General features: G+C 39.7%; 1 protein-coding gene across 1 annotated transcript; it reads right to left on the reverse strand.

Annotated features, from left to right (window-relative positions):
- Positions 1-897: 897 nt before the first annotated feature.
- Positions 898-7,495, reverse strand: LOC115755578 (very-long-chain aldehyde decarbonylase CER1-like). Its single transcript, XM_030695034.2, has 10 exons — positions 7,384-7,495; positions 6,620-6,843; positions 5,469-5,701; positions 4,843-5,062; positions 2,899-3,274; positions 2,691-2,798; positions 2,282-2,482; positions 2,044-2,142; positions 1,790-1,963; positions 898-1,375 (listed from the first exon to the last, which is right to left on the reverse strand). Exons 1-10 carry the CDS (start codon positions 7,441-7,443, stop codon positions 1,208-1,210), a joined length of 1,863 nt encoding a protein of 620 aa, XP_030550894.2. The 5' UTR covers positions 7,444-7,495; the 3' UTR covers positions 898-1,207.
- Between the last annotated feature and the right edge of the window lie 6,549 nt (positions 7,496-14,044).

The following is a 14,044-nucleotide window of genomic DNA, read 5'->3' on the forward strand; positions in this document are numbered from 1 at the left end:
TATATGGACGAATCAACGCCCTAACCGGACTTAGGTGTCGACTCACCGAGATTTATCTCACCCTGTTGTGGTTAACATTTTTCGGGTAAGAAGTGATGGAGTTTAAGATCCTTTTTGGAGTTGATGCCGGGGGCTATGGCAATATAGCTTCTTATTGGAATAGTTGAGAAATGAACCCATCCTTACCTATTACCCTTTTGTTGGCCTTAGAGAGCCGCCCTGAAGTGTGGAGGTTGTATAGAACGGTAGTTCCATAGGGTTAATTATCACCTACTTTGATATTGTGTCGACAACTATACCTTGACATTTGAAGTTATGGATGTTCCTACTTTGCTATCCTTGTTATATTTATTGATTGAGAATATATACGTTTCCGCATGCGTGATTTGGTATCGTAGGTTAATAGCGTACCTAGGACGTTATCCTTTATGACCTGAGGTGATTTGATAGGGATGCTGCGTACTCGAGGATCGGGACGTGACATCAATAGCATTTACCCACTCAACTAAGAGATACGAATAGCAGAAGTTAAATGGAAAACGAACTACCTATATCTTTGTCCCTAACCTTTGTTCTAAATTGCAGTTCGGTCTCCAAATTTAGATTTACGTTGAACTATATTTCCACGTGACAATTCAAGGACGAACATTTATGTGTAAAGGACAATTAAAACATATGAAGTGATTTGCCCTTGAATCATTGCAAGTGTGACATTATTGATATCCACACTGTCTCAAGCCATTTTCTGGGTTTGGTTGCGGTTTTGACGTTTTTGAGGTTCTCGAGCTTTTGAGGAAAGTCCCTGACATCCCCGCCTTGAATTTTCGTAGAAGACTGCATGGTAGGCCATTGAAATGCCGAAACCAAATCTTTACGATAGCAGATCTAGATGCAAAGTTTGAGAACCAAGAAGAGAGTGTGACTTATTAGAGCTTAATCACATTCTGACATCCAAACAAAGTCTTAAGAACCAGTAAGTGTAGCGACTCTCTTTTAAGGATTAAACAACAGTACATACACTGACACCATCTAGCTTTAGGATAGCCACATCGATCGATACCAACAAACTGGAATAGTTTACTATCATTATCGTTGGACGTGAGTTATTTCGGAATCAAAATGCGTACTTAGTACAATCTTGACCAAAAGGCACGCGCTGAGCATTACAACCCCATACCGCTTCTTTCCGATTTAGTCCCTTGTCGCTTCACACGGCTGAGATGGCCAGCGGCTGGAACCCGTGTCGGAGGCTTGCTTCCCATGCTTTCTCTATGTCGTGCATTGTGTTTCCACACTCGTTCACATTCCATCCTTCTAAAGCATGCACTATCCCTGCTACTCGCCAAGCGCTCATCACCCTTCTCGGCAACCAATTCTGCAGACGAATAACAAGGAGTTAACCGGATACGCTGTGAAATAATTTCACGTGCCATTCGTGCCTGATAAATTAATGCATGATCTTGTTTGCCGCATGAGATCAAGTACTAAGTTTCATTTTTCTTGTTTGGAAGACATACCGGTTAGTCTTGCACGATAGATTAACGGATATTTACGGGCCAAATGGGAATGAGTTAAATACAGCCTTTTGTTTTGCACAGTAAGTAGAAAACAGAGAACCAAAATCGTTTAAGTTCGACGATGCGTCATCCTTTATAATTGGAATCTACCAGCGAGATAGCCTCGCAGCATACCTTGTAAGCTTGCATGCTTTTAGTTTCCTATCCCCATTCTACAACTCAATGTAAACTCCATATTACATGATTCTGGTGACAGAATTGAGCAGCCTAACCTCACAGGAGTGCAAATTACTGAATGACCGGGGAGCGATCATTGCTGGAGTGATGTGGTACAGGCAATCTTTGCGGATTTGCTTAGGAGGGAATTGAGAAAAGGGTATGAACAACGTTCCTTTGGGTGCCTTTTTCTGCTCTTCTTCGCCACGTCCATCTCCTACCAACCATATCTGCAGCAGATGATGTTATTAACATCGTTCTCAAATAGATTATATGTTGCTAAATCTTCAAAAACTGCCCCGCCAATTGCCTTTTGAGAATAAGTTGTCGAAAGGATCAAATTGCCCCCGTACGTCCCATTGAGACTCCCTTTGAGCTTCTCATGTTCATCCTTAGAAGCTACGTTTACCTGCCATATTTCCTGTATCAGTCAGATATATATTGATCGCGGATATGCAAACCCTTTTAAGAAACATGCTTCAAAAGGACTCTGCTAACTTTTGGGCTTATAAACATGCGTGTATATAAAGAAGAAGAGTGTAAAGGACCTGGACACCCCTTGCACATAAAGCATGGGCAATGGCATAAGCAAGCTTGTTAAGGTTGCCTCTGAGGAGCACTTGGCTTGTCCCTTTGGGAATGCTGTGAAGCACAACTGCCACTGCCAAGCTACTCCCATCCACCAACTTGGTCCTCAAATCTCTGTGCTTTTGAACGTACAATTCACCATTCCTGTTCAATTCCTCTCCCTAAAAGGAGAACAAAAGGAGAAAAAAAAAATTAAAATGGAAAGCACTAGATAAATCCGGCTAAAATAGATACCCCAATGAAAGAATTTCGATTGTGATTTTGAAAGAAGCCTGATCGGGGCTCGCCGGAATTCTCGACGACGGCGATGGAAAATTACGTTACAAAAAAGTAATGGACCGATTGGCTAGGGAGGAGACACCATCTTGCCTGATTGAGAAGACCCAATGTTAGAACCTTGACTCCTCTCTGATTAGCATCCAGGATAGCTTCTTCTATCAAACCATTGGTGGCTTCCCTTCGCCATTGTAATAAATACTACAGGAGAAGAAAATCATCAATGTTCAAACACTAGAAACAAGGGAAAGTAAACACCAAGTGTGAAAAACATATAACAATCTCTTCTTTTAGTTCTTACTTGGACATTGTATCTTGGAATCACCCAAGATTGCAACTTGAGTTTCCTGAAGCTGTTCCTCTCCAAGACGAAGGAATGGCCGTAGATCCAGGTCCATGCCACAGAGGCGAGCGTGAGCGGCCACAGCATCCGCAGGTACCACTTGGGTGAGTGAGGCCGGGACGCGAGGGAGGCGAACCCTAGCTGCAGGTGATAGATGGACTCCGGCGTCATCAGGTGCGTCAGATGCACCACGTCCGGCAAGTCTTCCGCTCTCCGAAGGGACGTCTCGTACGTGTCGTCCGTTGACCGGTCCGTCGTCCCGTATATGTAGTCGTAGATCGGCATGAAGAGGCTGTAGTTTGTCCGGAATTGGGTGTGGTGCAACGAGTGGAAGCTGTCGAAGTATTATGACTCATAAGCATTTACTAACTGAAAATTTGTGGGTCGCCAGAACTAGCGTCCCATGAATACTCATTAAATGCAATGCGGTTGACGACAAGGTTCAGTTTTCCAATTATTTATTACCAAATATAAAAAGATTATGCTAATATTTTTATCCTTAATTTATGAAAAACCGTCAGAATTAATGAAAAACACATTTGCCTTGTTGGAGTTGGCGAATACTTTGGGGATCCTTGTTTCTCACACTTGGCATGCCCACGTGAGTTTAGGAAACCGAAGTATGATTCGACAACATGTGACTCCTGCACACGGAATACGGGAGTTCGGGGGTAGCGCCCCCTACATGGATGTCCACTTGCCCGATCAGCGGATGGGAGTTCCGCTCCTCGGTGAGCGGACAGCCGCCTTGCTAGCCTGTGAGCAAGTGGGGGTTTGGGGCAGCGCCCCTGAAACAACCATGGTTTTGGGCTTTTGTTTAAGTTAGCCTATTTGTTGATAGATTAAAGGGGTTTCGGATAAGTTTAGGCTTTGGGCCCGTTTAGGACATATATATTTACTCGTTTTTTGATTGATTATTGTAATGAGTTGTATGGTTGTAAATCTAAATCATAGTGAAATCTCTTTGCAGGACGTATTCCTATTCTCGGGTGAGCATGGGTAAACCGTGCGTCGTCTAATTTTCTTCTATTATCTGTGTGATCGTTTTGAATCGGTTTGCGACATATCCCTTCATGTCTGACGTAAAAAATTGTCTCTATTCAGTATTCACTTACTCCTGAGGTCCCACTTACTTCATTAGTTCTTATTGTCTATCGTTGAACCTAATAAATGTTCCGACAAAAAAGAAAAGAAAAAATCTAACAAGTGACAAAGCATGACATTTAACAACAAAAGATCTGGACCAAAACAATGTGGGGGCCACTTCATCTACCTATGACAAAGCATGACATTTAAAAACAAAAGATCTGGACCAAAACAATGTGAGGGCCACTTCATCTACCTAAGAAAGGGATCTTATTTCCGTAAATTGAAGGTATTTGTGCATTGTGCGCCTATAAGGCTATACATAACTCCCAGGACACTTCTTCTAGCTTCATTGCTCGATCTTTGTCTTACTTTTCTTGGGTATATTATAAAATGGTATTTACATTAAAAGAAATTCTTTGATAGATCTGGAGTCCATTTGAGCCATTAAGTATATATTTTTTCGTAAAATCTGGTGGGACCCATTGAATTGTTAATGGTACAGATAGCCTTAAGGTGTGTGCATCCGATCTATGCAATAACAATAGCTTTATTACATTCTATTAATTTGGCAGTGCACAGAGCCTATGTTCTAGTTCCTAACCTCCTTGTGGACATTTTTCAATGAACTAGTATATAATGCTTCATAGTTTATGTCATTAGGTTGATTTTTCCTTGGTGGAGCTATCTTTTTGCGACCCCTTCACCATCAAATTTCTTGAGCATCGCCTAAATTATGCCGTGAAGGCCCTCCTTTTCATGCATCTATGAAAACGATCAAATGAGAATGATGTACGTACGTATTGTGGGACTTACGATGGAGTGTACATCAAGTACTTGAGAGGTGGAAAGATGGTGAAGAGGCAATTGGGGATGAGCTCGAAGTTGCAGTGACCCATGTTGTTCATGAAATCAATGTACATGATGTAGCCCATCAGGGATGCTATCGATGCCGTTCTCGAGAACAGCGTCGTGAACAAGGGTATTCCGAATAGCATGAAATACGCTATGTGTTCCGCGAACGGATGAATTACCGCTGCGAAAAGAAGAGGAAAAGAAATAAAGACGTAATCAATAAGAGCCAAAGTTACTTAAAACGCAACACCAAGTATGTCGGCTATGGGGTTTTGCTAAGAACGACGTATGTGCCAATACTCCTAGACGGTAAATAGATGTCCGTCTTAACATAAAGAATCGCGGCACAGAGCGCGATCTGATTCCATTCTGTAAATCATCTCAATGTAACTAGTTTGTGTACAAAGAAATTGCAGCTGATTGTCGGCCTGAAAGTATCGACACATTTTCATCACAGCAGACACGGTAACACATTCAGAGATGGAGCCGTCATGGTTCGGATCGTCTTGTAATCGTGCAACGGACACTAAACAAAAGAAGAAGAAGAAGAAAGCTCATATGAAAATGTGACGTGAAGCAAAACTTACAGGTGATGGGCTCGGTGACAATGGAGGAGTGGTGGTGGGAGTGATAGCGAGAATAGAGAAAATGATGGTGGAGAGCTCGGTGAAGCCAGTAATACAGGAACTCCACGGCCGAGGCATGGATCAGGACGGTGGCGATCACCCCGTCCGTTCTCCATAGTGGCAAGTGGGAGGCTTCTGGGATTGTCAGGAGACTCGCGTAAAATAGAGCCCCGTTGAGCAAGATCTGGTCGTCCCTGCAATGGAAGAAAACAATAAACTTCACCCAAAAAAAAAACGAACTGTGATATCATTGGCTTCCTGATTCTGCTGTGTTATTGGTCAAGAAGATACGGCTCCATATAATAGAATTAGAGAGTACAAGGGCGTTACTCATTTATACATACGTCTTAGAGAGTGAGTTTGACTGGCTACTGTTCATACGAAAAGAAAACCTATGTCATTGGAAAAAAGTATCCAAAAAAAGTCCTAAACATATTGCATTGGTGTCAATTCAGTCATAAACCTTTTAATTAGTTCATTTAAGTCCTAAACCTTTTTGCATTTGTGCCAATTGAGCCCATCCGGCGAAATTTTGGCCAGAAATAGCCGACGTAGACGCCGGTCGTCCCACGTGGCATAGCCAACGCAGACATGGACATTTTAAATAAATTTTTTTTAAAAAAACTTTACTTTTTGAATTGTTTTCTCTTTTTTTTTTTTCATTTCATTATGGCCGGCGAGGATCGTTAGCAATCCATGCCGGCCACTAGGCGAGTGCTAGCCAGCCCTCGCGGGTCGCGGGCGAGGCTGCCCTTGCTAGCCGGAATGAAATGAAAATAAAAACATAAAGAAAACAAAAGAAAAAATATTTAAAAATAACCATTAAAAAATATCAACTTCAGTGCCGGCTGTACCATGGACGATGCTCGGCATCCATGTCGTGGATTTCAGGCTAAAATTGGTCGGATGGACTCAAAGTACAAAAAGTTTAGAACTGAATTGGCATCAATGCAATAAGTTTAAGATTTTTTTTTAAAGACTTTTCATGCCTATTAATTTCGGTTGGAGCAACATTAATTAATGAGTAGCTTCGTTTAACAGAAAATACAAGAATAATCTGCAGTGGAGAGAGAGAGAGAGAGAGAGAGGGAGAGAGAGAGAGAGAGAGAGACCAATTGCTTTCTCGGTCGACTTGCTCGAACTCGATGCCTCTGTCGACGATCCGGTTGTTGCCTTTAGCCGTACGATGGCGGGCGAGCGAGATCCAGATCTGATTGTGAAGCATCCTCGCCAGAAGAAAAGGGAATATGAGGAAATAGCCCAAGTCCCTCTCGTCGGGCCCCTTCGCCATGAATTGGTACGTGCCGTGAGCCGCCCATGGTGCCAAAATGGCGTACTGTCATAGTTCCCCCAAACCCCAAAACACACATAAGTTAATAGATTCGGTTTCTTGTAATGATATATAATGGATATATGTTGGAACTGGTGTAATGTCACCAAATGTAGGTATGGTAGGATGCAGCCCACTTAGCCCATTGTCTTCCTTTGGAAGAATAGAGAACTTCCACACTTACATACTTGCCCACGCGCTCTAATTTATTTTATGCTAGACAAGGCACTTCTAAATTCATCTTTTACAAACAAGCTACCAGTAGTAACTAGTAAAATTTACTTTGCAATAACAAGTTCACGTTACAACAAGACCAAGCAGCACCAAGTGAAGAACTTTTCTCCTGGAAAGAGATTGCGCGTACAAAATGTACTTATCCAATTCTACTGTATGTTTGACCAAAAGAAAATCTACTGTATGTTTGAATGATTAACACTGTGTCGTAAAGAACAGCTCGGGGCGACATTTTGAGAAAATCCTAAGTTCACCAACCTCAGAATTTTGTTTCGAAACTACCCAAGGAACAGAATCAAGAGATCAATGTACCTTGAAGCTCCCCAGAGGCTTCCATGGCCACTCGGTGAGAAGTCCTGGTTTGGAAGCCATTTCTGCTCCTCTGTGGTTTTTTTTTTTTTCCTTTGCCAGACTAATCTTTCCCTGAATAGTAAGACCCTTTGTGCTAAAATTACACATGCACGACATCTTCTATATAGTACTTGGTCTCTCTACATTAAGTTCCCACCTACTCTACGCACGTTGTGTTCCAACAACCAACGCTCCACAGGCTGTGTCTACGATCCAAGAAATTAACTGTTGCGGATTGGGTTTGCTTGCTCAAGTTAAACTCATGTCCCTCGTCGTGGGGTTTTTACTTTGAGGTATCTAACGTAAGTGTCGCGACAATGGGAAAATTGTTCTACGGTGATCAATTCAGTCTTAAGTTTTTCAATTATTCTAGTTCAGTCGTATATTCTTCGTAAATTTGTCGGTTTAATCATAAAACTTTTCATTATGTAAATTCAGTCATAAACATTTTGATAACTTGTTAATTTAATGATAAATCTTTTGACCATTTATTAGTGTAGTCATTTCGGTTAACTACCCAAATAATAGATATAGAATTAAATTATAAAAACTTAAAAAGGCTTAGGACTAAATTGACAAATTATTAAACGGTTTAGGATTAAATTGACACAATGAAAAGATTTAGGATTGAATTAGCCGCCATACAATAGGTTTAGGACTTTTTGGACAATTATCCCTTGCAATATTGATTGAAATGCAATTAAAAAATTGGAAGGTTTGATATAAATGTACGTGTTGAATTTCTAGCTTCAAACATACACCCTTGTTGCACGGAACCAAGCGATTGAATGATAAAATAGACAGAACAAGAAAATAACTCGGACACCGGATGTACGTGGTTCGGTCATATAGACCTACGTGCATGGGGAGAGCAGCAACGAATTTTACTATAGAACAAGCGATACATAGAGATTACGGACCAAACTCAAGTAACTCAAACACCCACAATATTTTTCAAGTCTCAATCACATCCAATAACGCACACAATATTTAGCCCCCGATTTCTAGCGAAATAATTTCTCGATTTCGCAAAAGAATTTCACAAATCTAACCTCAAGATTTAATCGGCTTCAACACTTGAATTCTTAATGTAATTCTGCAAACAAAATGAAGATCCAATGCCAAGCACTCACTTGAAAAACGGCGTTTCAAGACTTCATTTCCTTTCTCTAGACATGAACGGGGCGAAGACCCATCTACAAGTTGGGCGCATCAAGCACTCGTATAGCACCGGTGCTTCAAGGCTACGTATGGTCAGCCACTACAATCCACGTTTTTTCTTCACAAGTAACATATATACTTATTTATATGCACTCTGCCTTAAAAGAGAAAAGCCAAAATCGACTAATTTTCATGTCAATTCCAACAGATGATTATGTTCTTGATCAAGATTCCTAAAAGAAAATATATTTCCACGGCATTTGCATGCAAATCTTATATCTAAATAAAAATATCTAATTCGGAATATTTAAATTTTCGCTAAGAGCTCAAATTTAAAACATAATTTTAACAATCCTAATGGTTAGATTTAGTTCAATTTTTCAAGGAAACCAAATTAAATTGAATCGTTGACGCCCTGAATCGGGGGGCATTCATACGTAACTGCAGCTAAGGAAAATCGTATAGATTGCTCAAGTGTTATGTGTAGTTTGTCGCTTCAAACGACATCGTCCTTGTAATAATTATGTGCGAATCCCTTACTGGACTTGAAAAGTATTCGTGTCGAATTTGTGGATGCTAACGTGTGCTGAATTGTTTATTATTTTTTTGTGCCCTTTTCGCTTGATATTTTTTTTAAAAAAAGCAGCCGTCGAACCAATCAGAAGCCAACTTTGCGAATTAAGAAATAGACCTTTTAATTTGGCTCGTCCTAGGTTTCTGATGGGACACAGCCAACTTCAGCATTTACAGGCTCCATCTAACTCGATGAATGAGGAGTTATTCAGGTAGCTGTAACTTGCAGCTAGAAACCACTTTGTAGTAATACATGAGCGAATCCTACAGCGACATCCGTAAAGTTCTAGCTCCTCACCTTTGCGAATTTTAGAATGAAGGGAGTAATTTTCTGTGAATGCCTCCAACGGAAGCTTTTGGTGTAGAAGACAATAAATCTGGCAGCAAAATCTGTGAAATCGAGAGATTGGTTCGTGAAAAACTACGAAGGATGACGGTGGGGAAACACTGAAAATATTTGAGCGATTCAAATATGATCGTAATCTCTATTTTATCGTTTGATTTACAGTAAAAAATATGTATTTTCATTTTGATAGGGCAAGTCACATCAATTGAATCACGTAAGCCCAGTGTTCAAGTTTGTTATGTGTTTGGTCTCCTAGTTTTGCAACACTATTCACGCAGCCAATTGTTAATAGAAAATCTGAAATTGTTAGCGAACAATTAATGCTAACCAACTACGTAGTATCAAGGAAAATTGTTTTAAAAGTTTTAAATCTATTACACTTTTGTCATTTAAGTAATAGACCTTTTAATTTTGCCAATTGAGGCCTAAGCCTTTTCTCGTTTTGACAATTGAATCTATTCGACTAATTTTGGCTGAAAATTGCTAATTGACACCAACTGTTCTATATGATACTGTCGACGCGGTCGTGCGCAATATTTAATGATATGTTACTATAAATATTTTAATTAATTTTTTTGTATTTTTTATACTTCTCTTTTCATTTCTTTTATTCTTATTATGGCTGGCATGTCACGAAGCCTGCAATGGTCAAGGCGAGGCTAGGTTTGCTTGCAACCATGATGGCCTCGCCTGGAATTGGGGGCAGCTAGGTGACGGCTATGAGCGAGGGGAATTCTAGCCCTCGCTTGCAATTGGCAAGGGCTGCCCTTTGCAACCCTCTCCCGTAGCCAATGAAGACCCAACAACCTTCGCCAACCACAGTAAGAAAAAAGAGAGAGGAAATAATGGAAAAGAAAAAAAGTAATAAAGAATGTAAAACATATTAAAATATTTTTAAAAATGTCAACATCAGCATCGGCAGTACCACGTAGGACGACCAATATCTTCGTTAGTGATTTTTGGCTAAAATTGGCTGAATGGACTAAATTGGAAAAACTTGAAAATGTTTAGGACTCAATTGATAAAATTAAAATATTTAGAGATAAATTGACAAAAGTTCAATAGATTTAAAACTTTTTGGATAATTTTCCCGAATCATGGGCTTACCAATATGACTAAACCATGCTAATGAAGCACCTACGAGTCCCCCAGTAAAAACCAAGCTCTTACCGCAACAAGCTGAACGACTTAAGCGTCCTCTCGTTTCACACTCAACACAAACCACTCTATATGTCGTATAACTTTGGAAAACCTAGGAAGACCGGTTATCGCCAACATCCTTCTTAACTTCGCATGATTGGTTCAAAATGTCTTACTCATTAGCCAATGGAAATACTCATTTCTTGCTATAGTCACGGTAATTGAGTTGGTTGGTCACGGTCCAAGCAATGAAAATGAAGGAGGGGAGTCGTCGTTATGAGTCTTTTCATGCGTGCACATTGCATGAGCTATGGAAAATTTTCAATTTGATGTAATTTTTTGAATTACATCAAGCTCAAATAAAAAAGGTGTAAAAGTCAGGAGAGAGAGAGAGAGAGAGAGAGAGAGAGAAATGAGACAGATAAAAAAAAAAAACTTAGATGATGTCACGATATAAAATCGGACTAACGGATTATCGGGTTAATTAAAATAACTAACATAATTCGGACCCTCCCAAGACCTACTGAATTACAACTTAGGTTTATTCATGAAAAATATTCAATCGGAACCGCTATTAATCATTTATGGAAGGTTAATTAGAAACCTTAATAAAATAGCGGGAGAACTATTTTATTTCTGTGAACTAGAGATAAATAAGTTCGGGGCTTGGTTATATTAATTTAGAAAATTAATGCCCTTTCGGTACCAATTTTCATGAAAAATCCACTTTCGATTTATCAATTGTGTATCGATTTTTTATTTTAGAAAAAATGTGACATGAGGACCATATGTTGTATGCCAAAGAAAGAATGATTTTTTTTTTTTTGTATTTTTATGGATTTTTCGGCAACAATAAAAGAAAATGAAAAGCAATTAAAGGCAATCAAAAGTTTGAACAAAATCAAACAAAAATGCCCATAATATACCTTTAATTCCGAATTTTCCGAAAAAAAATCCTCTCATTCCCAAATATCTGGGCTAGAGCGAGATTTTATTTGCTACATCCTCGAGGATTCGAGCTAGTATGCAAATAACTGTATAGAGCAACAGTGTCCCTTTTGCCAAAGGGCGGAAGACGAGATTCTATATTAAATTACAATCTCATTCCATAAGATCATGGCCAAGGCATGTAATTTATTTTCCGACGGGACAAGGCACATGGGAGCATATATTATGAGCATGTTTTTTTATAAACGTGCAAAATTTATAGAAAAACAAACAATCAAACAAACATGACAAAACGAGAAGTGAAATGAACTAGATTATTTAAATTTTCAAAAATTCATGAGGAGTGGCCGAAAATGTGATGAGTGGGGTCCACCTTGCCTCATCCAAAGTTTAATTTGTTTTTGAGAAAAATTACCTTTAAGGATTGGAAAAATTAACTTCATATAATTCTCAAAAATTGGATATATATTCAATCCAAATCAAATCTTATATCTAATCAAACAAGTTCAGAAAAATTCACAAGCAATAAGATACGATATCTACCGGATAAACATCCAACCAATTCACATGTAGAGATAAACATTCAAAACAAAGGATTATCCAAGATAAGTTAGATATTATCCAATTCAAATATTTTCAAAGATTAGATAAAGTTTAGTTTAATAAACTTCATCCACAATGCGAAGATAAGGTAAAATTCACTAAGGATAATATCACACAACCACAACCAATCAATGAGACAATTTGAAGCAATGCACATCCGTTAACATGTTGAACTCAGTCATAGAGAATGTGGTGCCGAAAAAAAACTTCATCTTTAATTTGGCAAAATTCTCAATTTTTCAACCAATTCAGTTTGATCTTAAAAATCTATTTGAATGAGATTTGCTTTGAGAAAAGATAAACTTCCAATTAAGCTTAATCAATTCCCAAGAGTATCACAATTCGACCAAATTGACGAACGAGTTGAAAAAATCGGAATTCTATTTCTACAATCCAATCTTCAGTCCTTGATATAGAATGAATAGAAAAACTTGAATCATTTTTAACTTTAACTGCAAAAATCGATGTGTTCAAAGAGATCTAAGAACAACAATGCAAGTTACCAATCAAACAAGCATAATTTAGCAATCAAAAGTTAAAGAATCATACCTTTTTCGAGCCAAATTCCCAAAACTCGCCTATGCTGTTTTTTCGCCCAAAACAGCCCCTTTTGAACCAAATTTGAGCCCTAAACAGTAAGAAACTCTAGCATCAAATAGAAAGCATGTTAGTCGTTGAATTCCAAGCAAAAACAACACTAAATCGTCCCCGAACTGAGCTGAACAGTGGTGCGGAAGCTGCTGGAAAGCAAGCTAATCAGACGAGGAACGAGGTTGGTCCGCGTCGGGCTCGTCGGCGGCTGGTCCGAAGGGATGCGGTGGCAAAGATTGACGATGAGAGTCTCGTGATGGAGTAACATGAAACTGCATTGACTATTTTTTCCCTCAAAACCTGCAAATCACCACACGTCCAGACTTTCATGATCTCCCTGTCAAAAGAAAATTGTTAACATGAAAAAAGATAACAAGAAAACCCAGCTTTCTATCTAATCTAGGCAACTTCCAGAAGGAGACAAATCCACCGTATCAAGAAAACTTATGGACAAAACTAGGCCAAACCGATCTCTTTGTTGAGTATACTAGTGAATGAAGAGATATAGTTCAGACTGAATAAGGTGAAAGTGCAATTTGATGATCGACTCAGTAGGTGGATGGGCTTCATGGGGAGGCCGTCATGGAGTTGTGCGGGACTGGTTTGGATGGATTGTCTTGTTGGCGCCACAAGAGGCGGCAGCAGCCATATTTAGGCAAAGCCGATGGGGGGTGCAGGTGACCCATGGATGAAGGGACTGAACTGGTGGAACGCGTGGATCAACGCCAAGGTTGCTAGATCACCAGAAAAGAATAGAGCTTGCTGGTCCGGGGGAGTATTTGTCGGCAAACCTGCATAAATCACAAAAAGCAAGAGAAGAACAGCTCCTAGATGGTTGGAGAAGCAAGGAAAGCAGGTACTGCCGGTGAGGATTGCGACGAGCAGCCAGCGATCACTTTGCATTGTGGACGAAGAAATAGGCACCCAAAAGCTTCGTGTGTTCTTGAATTTCCTTTCCTCACGTGACTTTTCCTTGTGGCCGTATATTCTGATGAATGGATGGCCCCCTCGTTAGATCTTCTCCCCTTTTGGCGTGTTGATGAAAGATCAGCCTCCCTTTTCTTTTCTTTTTTCTTTTCTTTTCTTCTCTTTGTGTGTCCTCTTGAAGAAATGATCTTCAATAATTACGCCTTCCTCTTGGGCGAACGATGAAAAACGCCGAGAGAGATGCCTATCACTTTTGCCGTATGTATAATTACGTCTGGCCTCTTTTCAGCGTGTGAGAACAATTCTCTATATAGAGCTAGGTTGAGAACCCTA

This window comes from Rhodamnia argentea, chromosome 9, assembly GCF_020921035.1.
Source record: "Rhodamnia argentea isolate NSW1041297 chromosome 9, ASM2092103v1, whole genome shotgun sequence".
Lineage (NCBI taxonomy): Eukaryota > Viridiplantae > Streptophyta > Magnoliopsida > Myrtales > Myrtaceae > Rhodamnia > Rhodamnia argentea.